The sequence below is a fragment of the Vanacampus margaritifer genome, chromosome 7 (genome assembly GCF_051991255.1).
Source record: "Vanacampus margaritifer isolate UIUO_Vmar chromosome 7, RoL_Vmar_1.0, whole genome shotgun sequence".
Classification (NCBI taxonomy): Eukaryota; Metazoa; Chordata; class Actinopteri; order Syngnathiformes; family Syngnathidae; genus Vanacampus; species Vanacampus margaritifer.
The window spans coordinates 127,023-149,842 of NC_135438.1; the positions used below are offsets into that span (position 1 = coordinate 127,023).

Here is a 22,820-nt window from a genome sequence, read left to right on the forward strand (position 1 = left end):
TCATTCCTAACGTTACAGTAAGTAAGACAAAATGTGCTCGTCGATGTTTTCAAGAACCTTTTGATGCGAATGTTTACAAGTGGCGCGTCACGGCGGCGACCGCTTAGCACGGGCGACTCCCAGTGCAGATGACGTGAGATGCCGTCCGGGCTTCGGCCTTCCTGGGCGGAGTTTGCATGTCGTCCCCGTGCCTGCCTGGGTTTCCTCCCACATTCCAAAGTCGTGCGTGGCAGCCTCAGTGAACGCTCGCGTTGTCCATAAGTTGCGGTTGTGAGTGTGGAAGGTTGTTGTTCTCTTTGCGTGGCCTGTGATTGGCTGTTGAGGGTGCACCCCGCCTACTACCAGCTGGGATGGGCTCCAGCGCCCCGGCGCCCCTTGTGAGGACAAGCGTTAAGAAAATGGAGGGATGCGACGAGTGGGAAACAATCTCGTTCTTTCAACCCGTCGCGTCAACTGGTTTGAGCGCAAATGACGACTCTCGGCAACTTTTTGCTCTCCTGCTGCAAGCAAGCGGCTGCAATCCGTTTTGTGAATCCTAAACAAGGTAGAATCTGTGGCAGAATTTCTAAAGAGAAGATTTAACTTTGAGGTAGATTCCTTCTGTTCCTTCTGCTAAAATGATGAAGAAACTTTGGATCATTAGTTTTTTCTTTGCCCGATTTCACAAAGATTTTGGACTGAAAGAAAAACTTGCTTGTTCGTAAGAATGATTGACGTGGAAACACTAAACACGCCTTTCGAGGATTTATGGCTGATTTTAAGTTTCTTTTTTGTATGCCTGACAAAGTGGGAAAGAAGCAAATATGCAAAGAAAATAAGTGCCAATATAAAGCAGTATTTTTTTTATTTATGTATACGCTCCTCTTTTATTTTCAGTGACATGATGTGCAAGAATCCCCAGTTTGTGTTTATTTTCAATTTTTTTGTTGTTTTTCATTGTTGCCATATTCAGCCGTTACATCCTCCACAAGTGTATGTTTATAGAAATGTTAAAGTGGGGGAAACAAGAAAAGAAAAAAGTTTCCGCGTTGGCGTGCGCAAACTCCGGCCCCGCCCCCTCGGCAGGGCGTGGGTTTATTTGCCTGCTGTGACGTCAGGCTGAGCAGAACCCGCACACACAGCCCAAGTTTTCCAGGCGGAAAGTGGAACTTTTCCGCCCTTCCTGACTTCTTTCTTCCTTTCGTCTCCGGTTCCGTCGTCGTCTCCGGTTCCGTCGTCGTCGTCGTCGCGCGCTCCAACTCATCCAACGCGATGTCCGGCGTGGCGTCCACCCTGGCCAAGAAGCGCGCTTTGGCGGCGGGTTTCGGCACCAACCAGCGGGCCGCCCCCTTCCTCAACCAGAACTTCGAGGCGCTGCGGGCCCAGTGCTTGAGCGGCGGCAGGCTGTTCTGCGACCCGAGCTTCCCGGCCGCCCCCGAAGCGCTGGGTTTCAAAGAGCTGGGACGCAACTCGTACAAGACCCGCGGGGTCACCTGGAAGAGGCCCACGGTACGTCGGTGGGCGGGGAAGGGCGCGGTCGGCGCCGGGCGCGTGCTCGCTCGCGTGCTCGCTCGCGGGGAATATCGGGAGACGATCGCCGGCAATCGGGCTGATTGACGCCGCCTGCTTTGTGTCCAATCAGGAGCTGGTGTCCGCACCTGAATTCATCGTGGGCGGAGCCACCAGGACCGACATCTGCCAAGGGGCGCTCGGTACGTCCCCGCCCATCCCGTCTGTCCGAGTTTTGTCAAAACGTCATAATGTTTGTGCTCTTCACAATATCGGCGTGTCCACACACACACGCACGCACGCACACTTTTGTGTTAGGCGTTTAACACAAAAGTCCGAAGTAGCCGAACTTGGCCAAGCTGCAAACTTGGGGTGGAAAAACATCCGCTACGCATCAGACCACAACTTTTCTTCTTCTGCTGCTGGCACGCGCGCGCGCACACACAGACACACCCTCAGGCTGTGTGTGTGTGCCCGCCCGCGTGCGTGCGTTATGAGTCACCAGCTGCGTGACTCAATTTTTGTTTTCACAAGTCGGAATTGTTTCTGCCTGCTGCAGTTTAGTGCGTGCGCGTGCGTGTGTGTGTGTGTTGTGGTCTGTGCAGGAATGCGCACACGAAATTGTAAAAACTATTTGCAGCTCAGTGTGTGTGTTGGAAAGAGGAAGTGTAAAAGTGTGGTGCTGGTCCAAACTTGAAGCAAACTTGAACTTCCTGTCAATCATCTTGACGCCATGAAGGCGATCGTCTCGTTTGTGGATTTTGGAGGTGCCGCCATTCCTCGATTATCAAAGTCATTGATTTCTGAAATTGTATGAATGCTTTGGCTAACTTTTCAATTTGAAATTGTCCAAATGCTCGTCATTTCTGTCGCCCTCCATGAAAGCGGATCGATTGGATTTGAGTTGAATCCAAACGCAACATTTGCTGTTACTTTGCAAAGCAATCATCAACATTTTTTTCTGCCCAAAACGGCAATTCACAAGTCCAAATTGTTCCGGTTTGCGTCCGAGCGCCATCACGAGCGTCAACGCATCGAAACCAAAACGCTGCAAGACCAGAAAGTGGCAGTGAATTTGCAAACGCAATTTTAGAAAGACTTTGTCACCCCCGAATCACTTCTTGAACGGCCAAATCTTGCCTCGTGATTGACAGGAAGTGAGTTGCCATTTTGTGGGCGTGTCTAACTGTTGCCATGACGACGCAGGTGACTGCTGGCTGTTGGCGGCCATCGCGTCGCTGACCCTCAACGAGTTTGTGATGGCTCGCGTCGTCCCCGACGATCAAAGCTTTCACGACAACTACGCCGGAATCTTTCACTTCCAGGTCAGAGGTCACGCTGCCACACGCATCTTCCCCGTGCGGGCGTGCGGCCCAGCCCGCAAATTCACGCTTGAACATTGGCAAAACGCTGTAAATGAAGACGTCTCGCGTGTCCGCCATCGAGACGCGTCACCTGAACGACAGCCGTCAGCGATCGGACGTCAGTGGATGGAACGCCGTCGCAGGACGCCAACAAACGTGTTTGGAGGACCAAAAATGCCAAAATAAATACAGAAATGACATTGAAAATAAAGACTGATATATGTATATATAAATGTAATCAGATTTTTGATATCAAAGGTTCACTTGTATTCATTTTTCAATTTTGCGTGCGCAGTTTTGGCAGTTTGGCGAGTGGGTGGACGTGGTGATCGACGACCGCCTTCCGGTGAAGGACGGCGAGCTTCTGTTTGTGCACTCGGCGGAGGGTCGCGAATTCTGGAGCGCGCTTTTGGAGAAGGCCTACGCCAAGTGAGGATGCCCCCCCCCCCCACCCCCGCCTTTGCGTTAGCATTAGCACGTCCTAGCGCTCCGTGTCTGCTTGCAGGGTGAGCGGCAGCTACGAGGCGCTGTCGGGGGGCTCCACCACGGAGGGCTTCGAGGACTTCACGGGGGGCATCGCCGAGAACTTTGACCTCCAACGACCACCCGCCGACCTTTTTGAAATCCTGCAAAAAGCCTTGGAAGCGGGGGCGCTCTTGGGTTGCTCCATCGATGTCAGTAACTGGCGTTCCGTCTGTCCGCGCGTGTGCGGCGCATGATGACGTGTCTGTGTGTCATCAGATTACCAGCGCCGCCGACTCGGAGGCGGTGACACGGCAGAAGCTGGTCAAAGGTCACGCCTACTCGCTGACGGGTGCCGTGGAGGTCAGAGGTCGCGTTCCCATCTGGGTGCAGGTGCCATTTGACCCCTAGGTGACCTCTACGTGACGACTGTGTGCAGGTCAACTTCCGGGGTCGTCCGGAGAAGCTGGTCCGCGTCCGGAACCCCTGGGGTCAGGTGGAGTGGACCGGCGCCTGGAGCGACGGGTATGATGACGATGCTGATGATGATGATGATGATGATGATGATGATCTCATATGACCAATGTGAGCCCTTCGCGAACCCGCAGGTCGTCCGAGTGGGACTCGGTGCAGGGAGACTGTCCTCACGCCAACGCGGAGGACGGAGAATTCTGGTGAGCACGTTAACGTCCGCGACTCACAAACGAGCGCAAACGTGCACATTTTTCTTCCCTCTTGCCAGGATGTCGTACCGCGACTTCCTGCGTCACTACTCGCGCGTGGAGGTGTGCACTTTGACCCCCGACACCATCTTGGACGACTCTGTGAAGCACTGGAGCGTCAACAAGTTTGACGGCTCGTGGCGGCGCGGCTCCACGGCCGGCGGCTGCAGGAACCACCCTTGTGAGTTGGCTTAGCTTAGCGAGGCTTAGCTTAGCGAGGCTTAGCTTAGCGAGGCTGGGGTGACGCGCTGTCGTGTCCCCCGCAGACACCTTCTGGATGAACCCGCAGTTCGTCATCAAGTTGGACGAGGACGACGACGACCCGGACGACGGCGAGGCGGGGTGCAGCTTTGTGCTGGGTTTGATCCAGAAGAACCGAAGGAAGCTCAGGAAGCAGGGCGAGGACATGCACACCATCGGATTCGCCATCTACGAGGTGACGCACGCACGCTAATGAAACAACCAAAAAAAAACAACTTTCAAAACGCTCAGAGAATATTGGCAAAATATTTTGCGATTGAGTGTCTATTTTGAGGAAGCCCTTTTGTGAGTCGTCCACGTGTTGTTTCAGCTTCCGACACAGGTGAGCAGCGCGCGCCCGGCGGCCGTCAAGCGCGTTCCGTGCGGCGGCGCCGACGACATCTTTGTTTGCGCCGCAGTTCCACGGCCAGCAGCAGGTGCACCTGGACAAGAACTTCTTCCTGACCAACGCTCAGACGGCTCGCTCGGAGACCTTCGTCAACCTGCGCGAGGTCAGCAACAGGTTCAAGCTGCCACCCGGAGAGTACCTGGTGGTGCCCTCCACCTTCGAGCCCCACCTCAACGGAGACTTCTGCATACGCGTCTTCTCCGAGAAGAGCAGCCAGACCGTGTAAGTGTGGGGGGGCGGGGCTGGGGCGGGGAGGGGGCGGGGCGCCGACAAGCGGCCGCTGTCTGCCGAGCGGCCGCTTGTCGGGTCTGTTTGCAGGCGGCAAACAAGAAGTCAACAAGGCGGCCCTTGTGCGCCGGCGGGGGCTGACTTCAAATCTCATTTAACATGTGTGTGTGCGTGCGTGCGTGCGTGCGTGCGTCTGTCCCATTTTCAGGCCCTTTGACGACCCGGTCAGCGCAGATCTTGATGATGTGAGTAAAGAAATGGAATGATATCGTCTCTGTCGGGAGCAATTGTCACAAAATGACAACTTTTCAGGAAATGAAAAACACATTCATAATTCAAAAGAAAAAGCCAAACTCCCTCTAGTGGTACACGGAGGAATCCCTGCCTGTGTTGGTTTGAAATTTGAAGCTCAAAAGACTTGAAAGGCGCCTTTCAAGACACCTGAGGACACTTTAGCCAAGGTTTGACAACTCTTGTCAGACGTCTTGAGCATTCAAGAGCGTTAATAGATTTGTTGTCCAGGCCAAAAGTGTCCATTTGGAAAAACATGACTAAACGCACCAAATTTCAAGTTGCGGCTCTTCCAGCCGACAGCGACGATATGGAAATGACAGAATGTGTTCCGTCCACTTGGACTGACGTGGCCTCCACAGGAAATCATTTCGGACGAGGAAGTGGACGCGGCTTTCCGAGGCCTGTTCGCCAAGCTGGCGGGACCGGTGCGTTGACGCTAACGTGCTAACGTGCTAACGGTGGCAGTAATGCTAACATGTGCGCTGCTTCAGGACATGGAGATCTCTGCGGCGGAACTGCGGACCATCATGAACAAGATCGTCTCCAAGCGTGAGTTCGGAGTCGCCGGGTGACTCCTGACCATCCCGCGCCAACAAACCACAACCTCTCATGTGTCCGCTTGTCAAACAGGAAGTGACATCAAGACGAGCGGCTTCAGCATGGAGACGTGCAGAGTCATGGTCAACCTCATGGACGTATCCTTGTCTTTGTGGCGACGTAGCAATCCTCCAAGCAGACGCACAATGTGATTCTTGACAACACTGCAGGAGAGCAGCAACGGCAAGTTGGGTCTGTCAGAGTTTGCCACCTTGTGGAAGAAAGTGCAGCGCTACCTGGTAGGATGCCAACTTTGAACCTGCGGACACCAAGTGACTCACCTTCTCTCTCTGTCCTTGACAGTCCATCTATAAGAAGAATGACGCGGACAACTCCGGCACCATGAGCACACCTGAGATGAGAGTCGCCTTCAAAGACGCCGGTCAGTCCCATCACGATAAAGGCTAATGCTAACTCACGCTAAAGGCTAATGCTAACACACACACTCAGTAAAGGCTAATGCTAACACACACGCTCAGTAAAGGCTAGTGGTAACACACACACTCAGTAAAGGCTAGTGCTAACACACACTCAGTAAAGGCTAATGCTAACACACACGCTCAGTAAAGGCTAATGCTAACACACACACGCTCAGTAAAGGCTAATGCTAACACACACACGCTCAGTAAAGGCTAGTGCTAACACACACACTCAGTAAAGGCTAGTGCTAACACACACACTCAGTAAAGGCTAGTGCTAACACACGCTCAGTAAAGGCTAGTGCTAACACACACGCTCAGTAAAGGCTAATGCTAACACACACGCTCAGTAAAGGCTAATGCTAACACACACGCTCAGTAAAGGCTAATGCTAACACACACGCTCAGTAAAGGCTAGTGCTAACACACACACTCAGTAAAGGCTAGTGCTAACACACACACTCAGTAAAGGCTAGTGCTAACACACACGCTCAGTAAAGGCTAGTGCTAACACACACGCTCAGTAAAGGCTAATGCTAACACACACGCTCAGTAAAGGCTAATGCTAACACACACGCTCAGTAAAGGCTAATGCTAACACACGCTCGGTAAAGGCTAATGCTAACACACACGCTCAGTAAAGGCTAATGCTAACACACACTCAGTCCACTGGTGGCATGTAGTCCAACTTGAAATGTTATCAAATACGGTGACTTTCAAAAATTCCGGAAGTTGACTACAAAAAAAGAGAGAGAAAAAAGATGGCTTACCACTGCGCGTCATTTCCGAGACATCCCATGATGGCGTTGGCCTTCTGCTGAATTTGTTGATGATTGTTTTTGTTTGGATTTGTGCGGTAGGGTTCTCTCTGAACAATGCCATCTACCAGCTGTTGGTAGCGCGCTACGCTGAGCCCGACTTGACGCTGGACTTCGACAACTTTGTGGGCTGTCTGATGAGGCTGGAGATCATGTTCCGTAAGCTAACCGCTAACTCCCGACATGTCACACGGGTTTTGACTCTCATGATAACTGAACAAACACTCGTCAGTTGACGTTCCTTTATTTCCTCTTCATTTCCGCCTCCTACCAATACATTCCCTGGTGCCTAGCGCCCTCGCCTGGTCAACTGCTATACCTGCGGTCACATTCTGATAATGGTGTCGTCGGTATATAACAAACACCTTCTTCATGTTTGTTAGCAACCGCTAAAACAAAATGTCCCACTAGTTAGCAAACGCTATTAGCAAAGGTGTGTTGTTAAATCTTCACAGTAGTTAGGGACCGCTAAGGTAGCAACCAAAGCTAAGTGTGATGTTAAAACGTATTGAGCGACCGAAGCCGTGTGTTGTCGAAACAAAATGTAATGCAAGTTAGCAGCTCTCAAGTTAGCAACCGAAGCCAATGCATGTTGTTCAAAGTGTCTCTGTGTTGCTTAGCGACCAAAGTGAAGTATGTTTTGTGTGGTCAGGAATCTTCAAGAAGTTTGACCCGAATGACAGTGGATCCATCCAGCTCAACTTCAATGAGGTCAAAGTTCACCTCAGTGAATTGTAATCGTGTGACGTTAGCGTCCTTACGCTGTTTTGTCTTCTTGTCTCTTTAGTGGTTAAACTTCTCCATGATCTGAACACTCTTCAATTCCCGGTGGTATCAACTTCCTGTCCCGCCCCCTTCAAGAAAACAACTTCCTGCCTCTCTACCGTTTTACTTTATGACTTTACGAGAGCAAGAAACTTAACAAATAAAAGCCATTTAGCAATCCTGCTTGTTGTGCTCTCTAATGGCAACGTTGGCTTGAATACGTGTAGCGGAAGTCGTGATGATCAATTAGCTTAGCATTAGCATTGTAGAAGATCGATTCTCAGCCAGGAGGATATTTGAAATTTGGACTAATACGGCATTGGCCTTTTTTTTCTTTTCTTTTTGAATCTGAAGGCCGATTAGATCAATTTAAAACTTAACTAAAGGGAACTATTTAACTTTTTTGTTAACTTCATAAAAGATTCTGCTGAAACGTGTCTTCCAAATGAAAACAAATTCTGTAAGTGAAAGTTTAACATGTCAGTTACTTTTAAATGATGTAAAATTTCACTTACAGCTATTTTGATAATTGAAGTTATCTTTCACGTTGATGATCCTGGAGGCTCCCGGAACTTTGCTAGACTATCGACATCTTTGTTTTAAAGATGTATTGTGGTATTGAATGGTCACTTTTTATGTTTTACTCGCAACTGCCACCTCTGGCCTAAACTGTAACTGCAGCCTCTATTACTGTACACTCGTTCATGCCCCCATAATGCATCTTTAAAATTCGAAAATGACAACCCAAACTTAAAGCCCAGTGTACAATTTAGTGCCATCTAGTGGTTAACAAATAGAATGCAACAACCTAAATTTGAAGCACGTGTTTTTTTGTATTCCTCTCCTACTGCGCCCATTACATGCAAATGGTTAATTGTGCAAATTGGGCAATTGCCATTTAGTGACTTGTAGGACAGTAAATTGCTACTTTCCTCACTGGGGAGTTGGCAAAACTGCTTAAGGCATCCATAGCAAAAAAATAAAACAATATGACGGCCAAACATGTCAACCTCCTGTAAGATGCGGCACCACAATCCTTGGCCACTGACATAAGATACTAAAAAAAAAATAATAATTCTACACACATGCAGTTTTCCTTTTTTTAATCAGTTCCAAATACCAGCCTTAAAAAATAACATTTCAGCCAACCTCTATAGCAGATTAAACAATAAGCTACGCAAACTCGACCATAAATATATATACTGTATATTTTTTTTAACGGACCCACACAGAGGAGAGAAGAGGCTTGCTTTTGGCTAATATTTAGCCGCTACGTTAGCATAGCCCATCTTCACATCACACGTGAAGGTTTCAACATAGAGCAAGTTTTATTTTTCCAAAAGTAATCAAAAGTCCAGCAGCGAGCAAGAGCGCCGTCTCCGCTTCAGAGGCGGCCCGTCCCGTCCCTCCCGGCGTCCAGGGGTCCGAGCAGGGTGGCGTGGGCCTCCAGCAAGGTGACGTCAGCGGCGGCCCCCAAGAAGCGTCCGCTGAGCTCGGCGTCGTGCAGCCTCAGGCGGACCCTGGCGCCCCGAGTCAGCTTGTCCTTGTCCCCGTCCGCCGGCCGCCGACACACGGCGTGGAACTTGGCGCCGAAGTCGACGTACAGGTCGTCGCCGACCACATGGAAGATCCTCCCGACCACCGTCTTGTCTTTGGCGGGTCCCATCTGGAGCAGCGGGCTGCGGCGGAGGAGAGCCGCGAAGGTGGCGTCTTCTTCCCGGCCCGACGGCGGCGGCGGCGGCGGCGGCGGCGCTGCTCCGGCGGAGGCTTCGCGGCGACGGAGCTCCGACTGAGAGCTGAAGGCGGCCGCGAAGCCCGACTTGGGCTTGTCGTCTTCGGAGGACGTCTCGGAGGAGAAGGATCTCCGCGGCGGTACCGGCGCGACCCGGCCGAGCGCGAGACGACTGATCGCGGCGACCTTCCACACGGCAGACATCTTAAGTTGTCACTCGCGCTCACTAGCGCCACTCGGCGGACACTCCACCACACTCACTCTGTTGTCTGACTTTTAGCTGAACCACGTAAAGAAGTTAAAACAAAACAAAAGGCTTCCTTAGTTGTTAACTTACGACTATGAAACAATGAACATGATGTTGATTTTGGAAAATCTTTATTGATCATTTCAGGTTATGTCCAACCATGTTGTGACATCACTTCACTCTTATTTTGGAAAACGACCATATCTGCATACGCAGTGCTGTACACAAGGCACAAATCAGACGTATACAAACAGACAGTTAAAAACAATAAAATAAAATAAAAAACACTAACTACACAAATTGTTATTCATATAGTCATTTTATTACTTCAATCTCATTAATGTTGACCATTAATCAACATCAGCAAATTATTTGGTCATTATTATTATTATTATTATTATTATTATTGCTGCACGTACTTCAGTGTACTCAACACTAAAACAACTTAACCACTATAAACTGGTGTCTACTATTGCTTCCTATATGTTATATATATATATTCCTGGACTCCTGGTCATTATTTTTGACATTTTAGTGCATTTTTGTTGAAAGCTTGAATTTGGGGCAAAAAGCGTAGCCTAAGGATAATACAACACAATTTGTCCGTTTGTCCTCTCCCTACGCGAGAAGTGGCCGACTGCGTCACTTGTGTACTATGACGTAGTCGCCCCCGACAGCCACCCGCCCGACTCGTACACGCCTCCTGATTTCTTCGGTATGGCAGGGAAAAGATTGAATACAGTTCCCCAACACAACGCTAAGTGGCGATATAGACATGAAATGTAGGTGGAGGGGCGGGTTAACCCGAAGCTGCGTACGAGAGGAATTTTACAGACAAATCGGCGTGCAATATGTTTTAAATGTACATTTGTATATTTGGGAATAATAGGGTTAATGTAGTGAGAGATTGTGAAATGGGGATATCATATCGCTATCCGAACTTGCGCTCCATTTTGGAAGGTGGCGGTAATGCGCCGAAAGTTGGTTTTTGCCAACCGCCTAGAAGAAGAATAAGATTTGATTATGAAAAATGACATTTATTTGCCGCACTTATTTACATTCGTTTCATAACACAGCTCGGCAAGAGCAATTAAAATAATATAGATTTAAAAAAAAAATGCTTTTACATCAGAACATCACTAAAACATAAATAAGTAGAAGAAGAAGAAAGAGAAGAAGAGAAGAAGAGAAGTAGAGAAGTAGTAGAAGAAGATTTCATTTGATTAAGAAGAAGAAGAAGAAGAAGCAGGAAAGCAGCATCGGAAGCTACGCTAGCTGAGAGTAACACAAACATGGAGGCGACAATTGAAGTTTTAGTTTGCGGCCCAAGCAACTCGCGCTTTTCCACGTGCGTTTTCCCACAAGGTTCGTTGGTCCGAGATGTTCTGGAGCGGTTCGTCCAACAATGGGTGAGTTTGGACGACAAAATAGAGCGCTCATCATAACTCTTACGCTGCAGTGCTAAGCTAATGGTTAGCACAACACTCGGCCGATCTTGGACGTTATTGGATTTGATTTGGATTGATTGAATTGGTTCTGTAGTATGCACGGAATACTAAATTGTAGCCATTGCATAAGGGTAACGTGCGACTCCCATTTTAAGGCCATGAGCTGAAAATACTCAACTTTGTGTCCTTAAACGACTCTTTTTGTTTGCACTAGTCTGTAAAGTGGCTTCATTAGACAGAACGAGATTTTGGCCACGCAAGTCAATCAGATGTAACTTGATCCAAATAACGTGTGAATGGCATCACTCAAAAATACTTTTGTTTGGCCATGAAATTCAAATTTGTAGCTGCAATTGATATTTAAGGAGTGGACGGCGTAAGAAGCAACACAAATATATTATTGTGGCCACGAAGCAAGTGTGACGCGCTCTAGAAATGCCATTTAGTGGCAAATTTGGTCTCTCAATCTGTTATTGAAGTTCAACATCATTTTTGTCCCAACTCCCCCAAACTGAATAGCAGTGAGAGTAAAGTTGAGCCCTGTGGAACACCACTGGGCAGCGGGGCTCCAAATGTAACGCTAACACACGCTGTGGTCGTCTCATCTCAGCTGCTCAGTTCCATTATGCTAAATTGCGTAATTGCTAATGCTAGCATACTGAGAGGCTGGAATAGAGATGATTGCAATGCGCTTGAAAGTTGATGAGGCGTCGTGACTTTCAGGGGGCGGCGACAACGGCGGCGGCGGCGGCGCACGACTTCTACGTCAGCAGAGATGCTCGCGTGTCCCGCCCGGAGGAGCGGCTGCAGGGCGGCGCCGTCTATCGGCTGGTGCCCCGCCTCCGCGGAGGCAAAGGAGGTGGGTAGCCTTTGAGCAAGCGACCGGATGACGGCCGGCGTCGAGCGCCAACCGCCAACCGCGGCCGCTCTCTTTTCCTTTCAGGCTTCGGCTCCATGCTGCGAGCTCTCGGCGCTCAGATCGAGAAGACGACCAATCGCGAGGCCTGCCGAGATCTGAGCGGACGCCGCCTGCGAGACGTCAACCACGAGAAAGAGTGAGTGGCGACGCCGTTCATCAACGACCGATCAAATGAATTGACGCCTGCTTTGATCATCGACAGCCAATCGCCATCTTGTTGACGTTTCAACTTCAACTTATTGATGGCCTGAAAATGATTGTGCGCAATCGGTCGAATCCTCCATTTTCGAAATATTGGATGAAAGCGGATTGAATGAATTCATGGACCGTTTAGTAAATGACGACTAAGCCGCGATCGACGCACCGAAATGAAACGTTTCGGTCCATTAAAGACAACTGGAGCGTTTTTAAGAAGTCAACGAGAGTGCGTTCATTCATTCTTTTATTTCTTTGCATTTCACCATTGAGCTCATTTTCAACAATTCGGTTTGTCAAACGATGAATCGATTGAATTTATTGCCCAGCGATAGCAAGTTCTGAAACCACGACTATTTTCGATACATAAAAGTACCCCCCCCCCCCCCCCAATTGTGGCAAATTTTTCGTTCTTTCTCATTTGTAATTCCTAACGGTAAAAGTATCGGCCCCAGTCGCGAGTGGCGATCCGCTGGAAGAAAACCGGCGTTGCTCATTTTGATGACGCGGTACGACTTGTCCAAACGCCGGCAATCGAGTCTGACGGCGGCTTTTGCGGCAGGATGGGCGAGTGGCTTTCACGCCAATCGGAGCGCGAGGCCGAGAAGGAGCAGCGGCGCGCCGAGCGTCTGCGCCGCAAGATGGCCGAACCCAAGCACGAGTTCAGCGACCCCGCCTACCAGCGGCAGTGCCACAGCCTGGCCGAGAGGCTGGAGGACTCGGTGCTCAAAGGTGGGAGGGGCTTCTGCATATCGTGCATCACCTGACAAACATTTGACAATGAAAGCGACGTTATTATTTTTGTGGGTTCGAGTGATGTCATCGATTTTTTTTTCTGAATCTTTCTCACTCAAATGTCTTTTTTCGTTCCATAACAACTGATGTGGTCAATGGACGTCTTTTTCTTGAGTGCTTTTAACGTCAGCTTGACAATGAAAGTGTGGCAAAAACAAGCCAAAGCACAAAAGCGGCGTGAAGATTTTCAAGATGGCGATGGAACAAATCGACGCTTCACGAGAGAGCCGCTAAATTGTCGTCATGACGACAAATACATCCGCCGGCAAAGTTGTTGTGCACGTCAAACACGTGATGGTGGCAAACGCGGCCGTGTAAGATGAAGCCAGTGTGGAACGCGGGTTCGACGTCTCCCCGCTTGCGTCACGGCCACGTTGGTGCGAGGCGTCGGCCATGTTGGCTTGTTTTGTCGATCTGTTTTGAAGCCACACGCATTCAGTCACAGATATGACAGCCGCATTGAAATCTGGCGTGTGGCGCCGCGTCCAGGTCTGCAGGCGGCGTCCGCTTCGCAGGCGGCGGCCTCCAAGAGACCCGGCCCCTCCCCTCGCCATCCTCCAATCAAGAAGAAGAAGACGAGGGCAGCGGCAGCGGCGTGTTCCTGGTGAGCGACATCACGAGGATGCGCGGCGGCGGCGGTCCAGTAAACCTGATTGCGTTTGTCTGTCGTCACGGCAACAGGACCGGCTTGGACGATTTGAGCTCGGAGGATGAAGATGATGAAGAAGATGATGACGATGATGATGAAGAGTCTACGACTGGCGAGGCGTACGTCAGCTCATTTGTTTTCAATTCTGGCGATTTTGCTGTTGCTCAAACGGCGACTTTCTGCGCTCAGGATGTTGGCCCCGCCCTCGCAGGAAGTGCCAGTGGAGGAGACCACGCCCCCGCAAGAGAAGAAGGGCGCGGCATCCGGCTCCTCACCTGACCGGCAGGTAATAACTGGGCCCCCTTCTGTGATTGGCACACGGGCCGACCTCATGCAAATGTCAAAACGCGTCATCTGGGATCAAATTCATCCATTGAGAAAATGGCAAATAATCAATGAAAAAAAAAAAAATAATAATAATACAAACCACAACATTGAAATGCTGATAAACATTCAATCTTTATTTTCCAAGTGAAATGTGGAAAAAGGAAAACAAGTCATTTCAAAATACGTTCTCTGCACGTTTGAATTGCAAAAAATGAAACGCGTGACAAAACCAAAGTCAAACGGGCCAAATTCCACTTCGAAATGTAATCGAATCGTGTCCGTGCAGACGTTCAGGTTGCAGGTGCGTCCCGGGTGGTCCCAGGTGCGTCCCGGGTGGTCCCGGGTGGTCCCGGGTGGTCCTCTAATGACCATAAAGGCCGTTTTGTTTATTTTGAAACGACTTGTTTTCAATCAATTCCTGCAAATGATGAAGTCAAATGGAGGCTGCGCTGCAGGTGTGACAGACGACGGACCAAGTCAAACGTTCACTTGTGTGTGTTTGTGCCTGTTGCGCAATCCACAGCACGCCAAAGCGGGAGATGACATCATCGAGGAGGCGGCGGCGGCGCCGCGCGTCTGAAACGGGAAGCGACGCCAGATCGGCAGGAAACGTTCCGCTTGTCAAGTCGGCAAGATTGTTTTTGTTTTTGTTTTTATTTTTTAATCGCTGGGGGAATGTCAGAATCCGGGGTCCCAGGCGCTGACCTGCGGCACCTCCACCTCCCGGAAACACTGGACCACGTCGCCGGGCAGGAAGGCCACGTCGCCGTCCGCCGACAGGCCGCACTCGCTGCCCGCTCTGGCCGCGTTCACGTCCTCTTTGTGATGCTTCAGCGCCAGCAGGCCGCCTGGAAGCGGAAGGGGCGCACTCGTCACACCTGTACATCAATAAAGACACCCGCACAGCAACATGGCGGCAAGACTTTCTTTTTCTTTGTTTTATTAACCGTACGGACGCTGGTCTCGGACCTTGTTTTGATAGTTGGCAAATCTTAGCGTCGCCTGGCGAGGAACCAAAATACGATTTCAAGCGGTTGCGGCGCTCGCCATTCGCTCAAAGGTGGATGAACATCGTTCCCGACGACGGCGCTCAATTGCAACTTTCTTCTTCTGCTCTTCAGTAAGTGCTCGTGAACGGCTCCACACTGCCCCCAAGAGGCCAACGCAAACACAGCGGCAACAGTCGCGCTTTCCTTTGGCTTGGATTTCAATCAATTGTTCGCTGATCAATGCCTAAAGCCAATCAATCATGTTGTAACCCTAACCCTTGGTGAACATTCAAAGTTTTTGTTTCAGTGAGTAATGTTCAAAATTGGCCATTTTGAACATCAATGGCGGCTTCTGAGCCTCCTGATAATCGCAAAAACGGCAGATGTGACACGGTAGGCAAAGAGTTTTCCCTTCGTCACGTCCCCTCCTGCAACACGCCTGATTCAAAGGCACCAGCAACTCTGCGGGAGCCGGATCCCGATCATTGGATTCAGGTGTGTTGCGAGAGGGAAGCCTGGACGCCACGTTGGGGAGCGTCCCGGCGGCACTCACCTTCCCACAACGTTTCTCCGCCGCGAATCAGCCCAAACTTCATCTTGCGCTCCAGCTGACCTTTGAGCACGCGGCAGCCGGCCACCGCCATCTTCTTCTTCCCCGCCGTGACCTCAAACATGGCCAGAACCGCGGCCTCGCCTGGGGGCGGAGCCAAAGCGTCAGTGGGGGCGGAGCCAAAGCCTCAGTGGGGGCGGCGACTCACCCAGCACCTCGCGCGTGACCAGCGGCGGCAGCTTGCCGGCGATCTCGGCCTTGAGCTGCTCCACCATTTTGTAGATGACGCGGTGAAGCCTGACGGGCACGTTACGGCGTGACGCCGCTTGCACGATGTCCTTCCTCGCCGCCACGTTGAAGCCGTAGACGCTGCCTGGTGGAGAAGTGCCGGCAGTCAGACGGGTCGCGGGAGCCGGCTGAAAGTCTTCAAGCGGGGAACCGTGGGCAGACTTTGGACCGCTTTGCTTTTTGGACCGTCTCAGGGCCAGAGCCGCTAAAGGTTAGCGTAGCGCCGAGCGCTATTAGAAGGATCAGGCCAATGGAATCATGCGAGCCTTTCGATTGGACGCGATGGCCAAGCAGGTGTGCTCATTTTGTTGCCTTTCGAGAAAAACAACAACTTCCTGACTCGATAAAAACCTGCTTGAACTCAAATAAGCTCGCTCTGCAACACAATCGTTTTGCAATTTCAGCTTCTTTTTTTAAAATTTCTTTCGGACTTTTGTATTCGAAATTCAGGCATTTTTTGGGGGCTTTGTTTGTCGACCAACGCCGGTAAACAACCGAGCGGCCGGCCCACGCATTCAGTCACAGATCCGAGCGTACGGCGCGCGGTTACGATGCAGGCGGCGCGCGGTTACGATGCAGGCGGCGCGCGGTTACGATGCAGGCGGCGCGCGGTTACGATGCAGGCGGCGCGCGGTCACGATGCAGGCGGCGCGCGGTCACGATGCAGGCGGCGCGCGGTCACGATGCAGGCGGCGCGCGGTCACGATGCAGGCGGCGCGCGGTCACGATGCAGGCGGCGCGCGCGCTACCTCCGAAGGTCTCCGCCATGTCGAGGTCCTTTTCGGAGATGTCGCCGATGCCGATGTGAACGAGTTCCAGGCTGCACTGGTGGTCCGCGTCGTAGCCGTCCAGGATGTTCAAGATGGCCTCCAATGAGCCGTCCACGTCCGCTGGCGGGCGACAAACAAACATGGCTGCTCGAAAAGTAGTCGACTTGCAGTACAAAATGCAAAAGTGTATTTTGAGCGTGTGCTTATTCTTGTACTAAAAAGTCAACTCTGTGGGACGTCATTGGAACATTTTAGTACACTTCAAAGTATACTATCAAGGATATGAATGAGGATACTTGATATTTAAGCAAAAGATGGAAAGAGCCAACAGCGCAAATGAAGGTAGCGACCTTTAACCTTTGGCTTGCTTGAACGCGGTTGGCGGGCGGGCGGGACGCTGGTCAGAAGTGAGCGAGCGCTACCTTTGATGATGAGCGGCAGGGCGAAGGTGGCGGGCGCCGTTTTCTCGCTGGGCCGGTTGGCGAACTTGCTCTTGTCGTTGTGGTAGAGCAGCAAGCGCCTCTGCCGCCAGCTCAGGTGCGCCAGCTCCGCCCTCTTCTTCCTGTAGGCGTCGTCGTGCTGCCGCCGCTTGTCCTGTATGCGGCTTTGCTCCGCCTCCAGCCGCTCCAGCTCCTCCTGGTGAGCGCGCCACGCCGACACCTCCCTGGCTCGCTTCTGCTCGCACAAAACGCACACGCGGCCCTCACGTGACGGACGAGCGCGACATCCGACGACATCCGACGAGCGGGACGTTCGCCGTCATGCGTTGGCCGATCGGAAGCCATTCGTGAAAGGACGGTGACGTGACCCACGGGCGACCTTACGGCGGCCGATCGATTGAACGGACGACGCGCGGGTGGGCGGGGCTGACCTCAGACTCCACCTCCAGGACGGCATCGCCGGGGGAGGGCGCGTCCTTCCAGCCGACCACCTCCACCGCCGCGCCGGGCCCCGCCTCCTCCAGCGCGCGGCCGTCCTCGTCCCACAGCGAGCGCACCTTGGCCCAGGTCTTGCCCGCCACCAGCACGCAGCCTCGCCGCAGCGCCCCCCGCTGGACCAGCGTGGTGGTGACGGGACTGCGGGAGCAGACGGCGCAAAGTCAACGGCAGGCGGCAAACAAACGAACCCTGGACAATCCGCCGCCATAGCGGACCAAATTGTGGACACCCGAGACATCCGGTCACATCCACAAACGGTTCTGGCGGCACGAACGCCATCATTGGTTTGGGAACGCCGAGCGGCAAAAGCGCTGCCGATGTCGAAAAGTCCTTTTTGTTGAAGCGCAATTCAAACGCTAACAACGAGTTCTCGGGTCGTGTTTTGGGCTAACACGGGTGGCAACAATTTGGTCCACGTTTGGTCCCGAATCACCAAAATCCGCCCCCTGCAGGTCAGCAGACGCATTGCAAGCCGCCATCTTTGTTTCTCAAATGTCGCTAGAAAATGTTTTGTTTTGTTTTTGCTGACGTTTTGGAGCTCTTGAAGAAAAATTGGGTGGCAAAAAATTGGGGTGGCTGACGAGGTCTCGCCGATCTTTGAGCTTTTCTTTCATTTTGTCGATCCCGACCGACATTTTGTGATTTCAGAAATGCAAAGGAAAGCAAACGTCTTTTTCTCGCTTTGGATGTCACAAACGGCAAATCGCGGTCCAGAAGGCGAAAATGCGGATTGAGCCACATGGCAGGTTTAGGACAGGGGTGGCCAAGTCCGGTCCCGGAGAGCCCCTATCCGGCCTGTTTTCCACGTTTCCCTCCGCCAACACACCTGATTGAGGATCAGGATGGTTGTCAGCCGTGCGCAAAGCGTGCTGATGCGGTGATCATTCCATTCAGCCGCGCTGAAGGAGGGAGACGTGGAAAACAGGCCGGATCGGGGCTCTGGAGGACCCAACTTGACCACCCCTGCTTTCAGACTTTTGGGGCCTCAGCCTGAATTCGGCCTTGTGGACCGGATTTGATAAATGTGGTCCGGATCTGTGAGGAAGCTCCGACACCTGCAGGACCCAGATTGCCCACCTCTGGAGTTGAGATGTGGCCTTTCGGACCCGGGAAAAACCGTGAGCTGGTTTAGCAGCTGTGGCGAAAAGCCAAAGTTTGGCGAGGTTTTGCCACCCCTGCAAGCGCCACGTCTGCCGGCGGCGGCCGTTTTGGCGCTCCCCGCCGCGGACCGACTGTGCGGCGACTCGGGACCGAGCGAGGCAAGCGTCCGGACGCCACCGACCCTCTGCCTCTGTCCGTGCGACTCTCGATGACCAGGCCCTCGACGGCGCCGTCGGGTTGGGCCTTGAGCTCCAGAATCTCGGCCAGCGCCACGGTGGCCTCGGCCAGCGCCAGCAGGTTGTCCCCCTTGAGGGCCGAGACGTGGACGGCCTGCGCGTCGCCGCCGAATTCCTCGCAAACCACGTCGTGGGCCAGCAGCTCCCGTTTGACCCGCTGGGGGTCGGCCTGAGCTTTGTCGCATTTGTTGACCGCCACGATGATGGGAACTGCGACACAAGTTCATTGCAATGCGGCGATGTTGTCGTGGGTCGGCGGCCGTGCGGTCTGACGGGTACCTGCCGCCCGCTTGGCGTGCTGGATGGACTCCACCGTCTGGTTCATGACGCCGTCATCGGCGGCCACCACCAGGATGACGATGTCGGTGGCGCCGGCGCCGCGGGCCCGCATGGCCGAGAAGGCGGCGTGACCCGGCGTGTCCAGGAAGGTGATCCTCTCGCCCGTCGCCAACTCCACTGCGGGTCCGAAACACACCTGCCGTGAAAAACAGGTCGCCGCAAAGACCAGGCTGGACTTTGCTAGCATTTAGCGAAGACTTGAGGTCGCTTCGATACGAGACAAATGAAGAGAAATCCAAAATGAAGACGGCTCTTCGGATTCCGAGAATGAGCGTCTTTGTTCCCTCATCGCAAACTCAAACGTGTTTTTTCTGCTTATTCCTGAAAACGCTCGCCAAAGCGAAAGGACGCCATTTGATGTGGCAAAACGTTGGCCGGCGCTACCTGCGAAGGCTCCGATGTGCTGCGTGATGCCGCCGGCCTCGGCGGCGACCAGTCGGCTTTTCCTCAGGCCGTCCAACAGCGTGGTCTTGCCGTGGTCCACGTGGCCCATGATGGTGACCACCGGGGGGCGCCGCACCAGCTTGCTGGCCTCTGCGGGGGGTCTGCGCACATTTTCATGCAAAGAAATTCACTGGATCTTCGGTCGGACCGCCGGACAGACGAGACGGCGTCTCACAGCGGCCAAACAATGGCGACGCGGCCGACACTACCGAAAGACGCGCCGGCCGCAAGATGGCCGCAAGGCAGGAAACGAAGCAAGCGCGCATCAAATGATGATTTCAAGCAATTCAAAGAGAAATTGCTTATTGACGGGAACAGCACACGCCAAATCTGTAGCCCAGCTTAGCTTAGCTTAGCCTAGCCTAGCCTAGCCTAGCCTAGCCTAGCCTAGCCTAGCGAGTGTCTGACCTGGGCACGGCGTCCCTGTTCTGCGGCTGCGGCTCCTCGCTGAGTTTCTCCCAGCGGAACTTCATGCCCGAGCGCGTCACCGCTTCCTTGATCCAGCGCTCCTCCAGCACCGTCGACGGGTTGGCGCGGGAAACGTCCAGCGGCGTGTTCATCAGCGCCTCCAACACGCTGTCTACGCACACGCACACACATGCAGGTGTGACACGTCCGCCAAACTGCAGACGGAAGACGCCAGCGTGGACGTTTTCGGATTGCGCAACGTCGCGCAACGCTTTCAAACGACTTTTGGACGTTTTCAAAGTCCAAATGAGCTCCATTTGTTTGACGGCCACAAAACGATACGCTACAAATCCAAGGTTGGATCAATGACTCGATTGACGGGCGACCGTTTCGATGATGCATTGACGGTTGAATCGAAACTTGTCGATCGCTTCAAGATGGCCGGCGATTTTCCAAAGCAGACTTTTGCGAGCATCTGCTTTCAAACGGAATCCGTTTGAAATGAGAAATTCAAAGGCGTCGATTCGTCAATTGATTGGAAAAGAAACGCCTCTGAGATGAATATTGATCCCGATCGCGTTTCTCGGCGTGCGTACGGCGAGCGTGTGCGCACTTACCGGGATTTCTGTTCATGGCTCGTGCGAGCGCCGCCACAGTCATGGTCTGCCTGATCTCCACTTCCTGCTTGTTGGCTTTCACCTTTGGCCTCTGCTCCTTCTTATGACCTTTCGACTAAAGCGGGGGGGGGCAGACTTGAGAGGTGGTGGGCAGCGGACACTCGGCGCTCGCCATCGCTCACGGCTTTACCTGATTGGAGGCCAGCAGAGGGGCGGCGTCGAACACGGGTCGACAGAGAGGAGGCGCAAGTGGCCAGATGGCGGCGCGGGGCAGCCGGCGAGTGACGCCGCCGCCGCCGCACGCCGCCGATGACGTCAGCTTCATCATCTGCAGCATCGTCACCTGCGGCCGAGTCGGGGCAAAAGACAAAGTCACTTTTCAAATGTGGCACTGAAGGTCCTGGTGGGCTCACCGACCCCTTCGGACCCGTACATGATTGCAGTGGACACGACAGATTTGCGCGTCGAAACCAACACATTTCCATCCAATCACGGAGCGACATCGTGTTTGGGGGCGTGACTTGCAGCTCAGCTGCGACCAAGCCAGGAAGCGCCGACGTCGGGGCAAAGAAACAAAGCCAACACGCTGCAATTCCTTGTTGAGCAGCGAGAGGAGCGTCGCCATTTTTAGCAGCTAACGTCAATAAGTTGGTGTTTTTTCCCCCCTTCGAGAATGAAGGCCGTGATTGGTCAAAACAAATGTGCACAATGCCGCATCGTCCAATCAGCTTGAAGTATTGTACAGAATGTCCCGCCTTTCCCTAGCAAATCAACGCGGAGCAGTCGAGATGGATATTGTGGAGATCTCCTGAGCAGAGGTGTCAAACTCCGGACCTGGAGGGCCGCATTCCTGCAGGTTTTGGAGGTTTCCCTTCTCCAACACAGCTGATGTATGATCAGCTCATCAGCAAGCTCTGCATAAGCCTGATCGCGATCCTGCTGGTCGGAATCAGCTTGTGTTGGAGAAGGCAAACCTCCAAAACAGGACTGCGACCCTCGAGGACCGCATTTTGACACCTCTGCTCTGAGTGAAGCACAACATCAATTTGGCTATTGCCAGGTTAGCCCCAAACGTCATTTTAGCACCCCTAAAACCGCTCGTCCTAAAATCGCCTCTGATGGACAATGATGTGAAACTGGACCAAACTGCTGCTGTTATCAAATTCAGCTCTTTTTCTTGTTCGCTTGAGACGGATAACCAAAGTTAGCAGTAGAGCCTCCTCAAATGCTTCAATGGACTCGGCAGGAGACGATGGATAATGAATGTCATACACGTTTGATCATTTTCTGGCGAATATTTGCCCGTCGACAAGCGACAAATGCATTTCAAAAAGAGTCTAGAAGGATGACATAAATGATTTACTGACCTGAAAAAGACTTTTAATGCCGAACGGACGGTTCCATGTTGAATTGTGTCGTCTAGACGGGCGCCGCCATGACACCCACCAGTACCGGAAGTGAGCGTCTTACGTTTCTGCCGCCGTCGGCGTGGAGTGGAACTGCATCGTTAGCGAGGTGCGGCTTCGATTTTTTTTTGCTGTGCTTTCTTTATTAAGAAGCGGATTCGGAATCTCACCGCACGCAAAATAACAAAAACAAACATCCAAATAATCCAATTCAAACTGAGCACACAGAACAGAACCGTGCTGTCGAACAAGACACAAGTGAGAAAAAAAACACTCAAAAAACAACAACAAAGGTCTAATTAGACATTAAAGATTGCGAGAAAAGCATCGCTTTGGTCGTCAGTGTCGGTTTTGTGATGCAAATGTCTCACTCTTTTGAACGCAAATTGTTTTGAGAAGAAAAAGGCTTTATTTCCGTGACCCCAGCCAACTTGCCGGACCCTTTTCGTCCGGACCAAGACCGGAGCCGATCTCGGGTCACAGGACGGCGTCAGCGGCAAGTCAGTGCTGCCGATTGCACGCCGCTGGAGGCGACGACGTCCAAAAGGCCATCAAATCCATCCCTTGAAGAGTTGCTTGAGCCAGCCGGCACTGACCCGCCGTTGCTCCTCCCATC

The 22,820-nt window shown here is 52.3% G+C and overlaps 4 protein-coding genes across 7 annotated transcripts; 2 read left to right on the forward strand and 2 right to left on the reverse strand.

Annotated features, from left to right (window-relative positions):
* Positions 1-1,062: 1,062 nt before the first annotated feature.
* Positions 1,063-7,984, forward strand: LOC144055667 (calpain-2 catalytic subunit-like). Its single transcript, XM_077571858.1, has 21 exons — positions 1,063-1,488; positions 1,622-1,691; positions 2,695-2,813; positions 3,148-3,281; positions 3,358-3,526; positions 3,594-3,677; positions 3,754-3,839; positions 3,923-3,988; positions 4,057-4,217; positions 4,303-4,472; positions 4,608-4,619; positions 4,696-4,907; positions 5,122-5,158; positions 5,567-5,632; positions 5,699-5,756; positions 5,838-5,902; positions 5,975-6,043; positions 6,108-6,186; positions 7,084-7,200; positions 7,694-7,752; positions 7,829-7,984. Exons 1-21 carry the CDS (start codon positions 1,252-1,254, stop codon positions 7,850-7,852), a joined length of 2,094 nt encoding a protein of 697 aa, XP_077427984.1. The 5' UTR covers positions 1,063-1,251; the 3' UTR covers positions 7,853-7,984.
* Positions 7,985-8,892: 908 nt separating this feature from the next.
* On the reverse strand, positions 8,893-9,803 carry mrps28 (mitochondrial ribosomal protein S28). Its single transcript, XM_077571862.1, has one exon. The coding sequence runs from the start codon at positions 9,740-9,742 to the stop codon at positions 9,191-9,193; it is 552 nt and encodes a 183-aa protein (XP_077427988.1). The 5' UTR covers positions 9,743-9,803; the 3' UTR covers positions 8,893-9,190.
* Positions 9,804-10,593: 790 nt separating this feature from the next.
* Positions 10,594-15,027, forward strand: sde2 (SDE2 telomere maintenance homolog (S. pombe)). The gene is made up of 8 exons (XM_077571861.1): positions 10,594-11,194; positions 11,957-12,092; positions 12,177-12,288; positions 12,910-13,079; positions 13,632-13,746; positions 13,824-13,910; positions 13,981-14,077; positions 14,642-15,027. The coding sequence occupies exons 1-8, from the start codon at positions 11,078-11,080 to the stop codon at positions 14,696-14,698; spliced, it is 891 nt and encodes a 296-aa protein (XP_077427987.1). The 5' UTR covers positions 10,594-11,077; the 3' UTR covers positions 14,699-15,027.
* mtif2 (mitochondrial translational initiation factor 2) lies at positions 14,232-22,444 on the reverse strand. Of its 4 annotated transcripts, none has more exons than XM_077571855.1 (13): positions 22,166-22,444; positions 20,989-21,141; positions 20,799-20,913; positions 20,182-20,353; positions 19,714-19,874; positions 19,270-19,446; positions 18,936-19,200; positions 17,587-17,791; positions 17,138-17,390; positions 16,695-16,835; positions 15,866-16,030; positions 15,661-15,801; positions 14,232-14,966 (listed from the first exon to the last, which is right to left on the reverse strand). In XM_077571855.1, exons 2-13 carry the CDS (start codon positions 21,133-21,135, stop codon positions 14,797-14,799), a joined length of 2,112 nt encoding a protein of 703 aa, XP_077427981.1. In that variant the 5' UTR covers positions 21,136-21,141; positions 22,166-22,444; the 3' UTR covers positions 14,232-14,796. The 4 variants fall into 4 exon arrangements, with proteins under 4 accessions (XP_077427981.1, XP_077427980.1, XP_077427982.1 ...); XM_077571854.1 differs by having other exon boundaries at positions 14,232-14,996; XM_077571856.1 differs by having other exon boundaries at positions 14,819-14,966; positions 15,873-16,030.
* Between the last annotated feature and the right edge of the window lie 376 nt (positions 22,445-22,820).

What these genes read in the sequence shown, in the direction of transcription:
- sde2 (XM_077571861.1), top strand. Translation starts at nt 11,078, where the DNA reads ATGGAGGCGACAATTGAAGTTTTAGTTTGCGGCCCAAGCAACTCGCGC. An exon ending in CCTCCGCGGAGGCAAAGGAG is followed by an intron (nt 12,093 to 12,176) that starts GTGGGTAGCCTT and finishes TTTTCCTTTCAG; the next exon opens with GCTTCGGCTCCATGCTGCGA. An exon ending in GCGGCAGCGGCGTGTTCCTG is followed by an intron (nt 13,747 to 13,823) that starts GTGAGCGACATC and finishes TCACGGCAACAG; the next exon opens with GACCGGCTTGGACGATTTGA.
- LOC144055667 (XM_077571858.1), top strand. Translation starts at nt 1,252, where the DNA reads ATGTCCGGCGTGGCGTCCACCCTGGCCAAGAAGCGCGCTTTGGCGGCG. An exon ending in GAACAAGATCGTCTCCAAGC is followed by an intron (nt 5,757 to 5,837) that starts GTGAGTTCGGAG and finishes CTTGTCAAACAG; the next exon opens with GAAGTGACATCAAGACGAGC. An exon ending in TCCAGCTCAACTTCAATGAG is followed by an intron (nt 7,753 to 7,828) that starts GTCAAAGTTCAC and finishes TTGTCTCTTTAG; the next exon opens with TGGTTAAACTTCTCCATGAT.
- mtif2 (XM_077571854.1), bottom strand. Translation starts at nt 21,135, where the DNA reads ATGCTGCAGATGATGAAGCTGACGTCATCGGCGGCGTGCGGCGGCGGC. An exon ending in GCACGCCAAGCGGGCGGCAG is followed by an intron (nt 19,201 to 19,269) that starts GTACCCGTCAGA and finishes CTTGTGTCGCAG; the next exon opens with TTCCCATCATCGTGGCGGTC. An exon ending in TCCTGGAGGTGGAGTCTGAG is followed by an intron (nt 17,391 to 17,586) that starts GTCAGCCCCGCC and finishes TTGTGCGAGCAG; the next exon opens with AAGCGAGCCAGGGAGGTGTC.
- mrps28 (XM_077571862.1), bottom strand. Translation starts at nt 9,742, where the DNA reads ATGTCTGCCGTGTGGAAGGTCGCCGCGATCAGTCGTCTCGCGCTCGGC.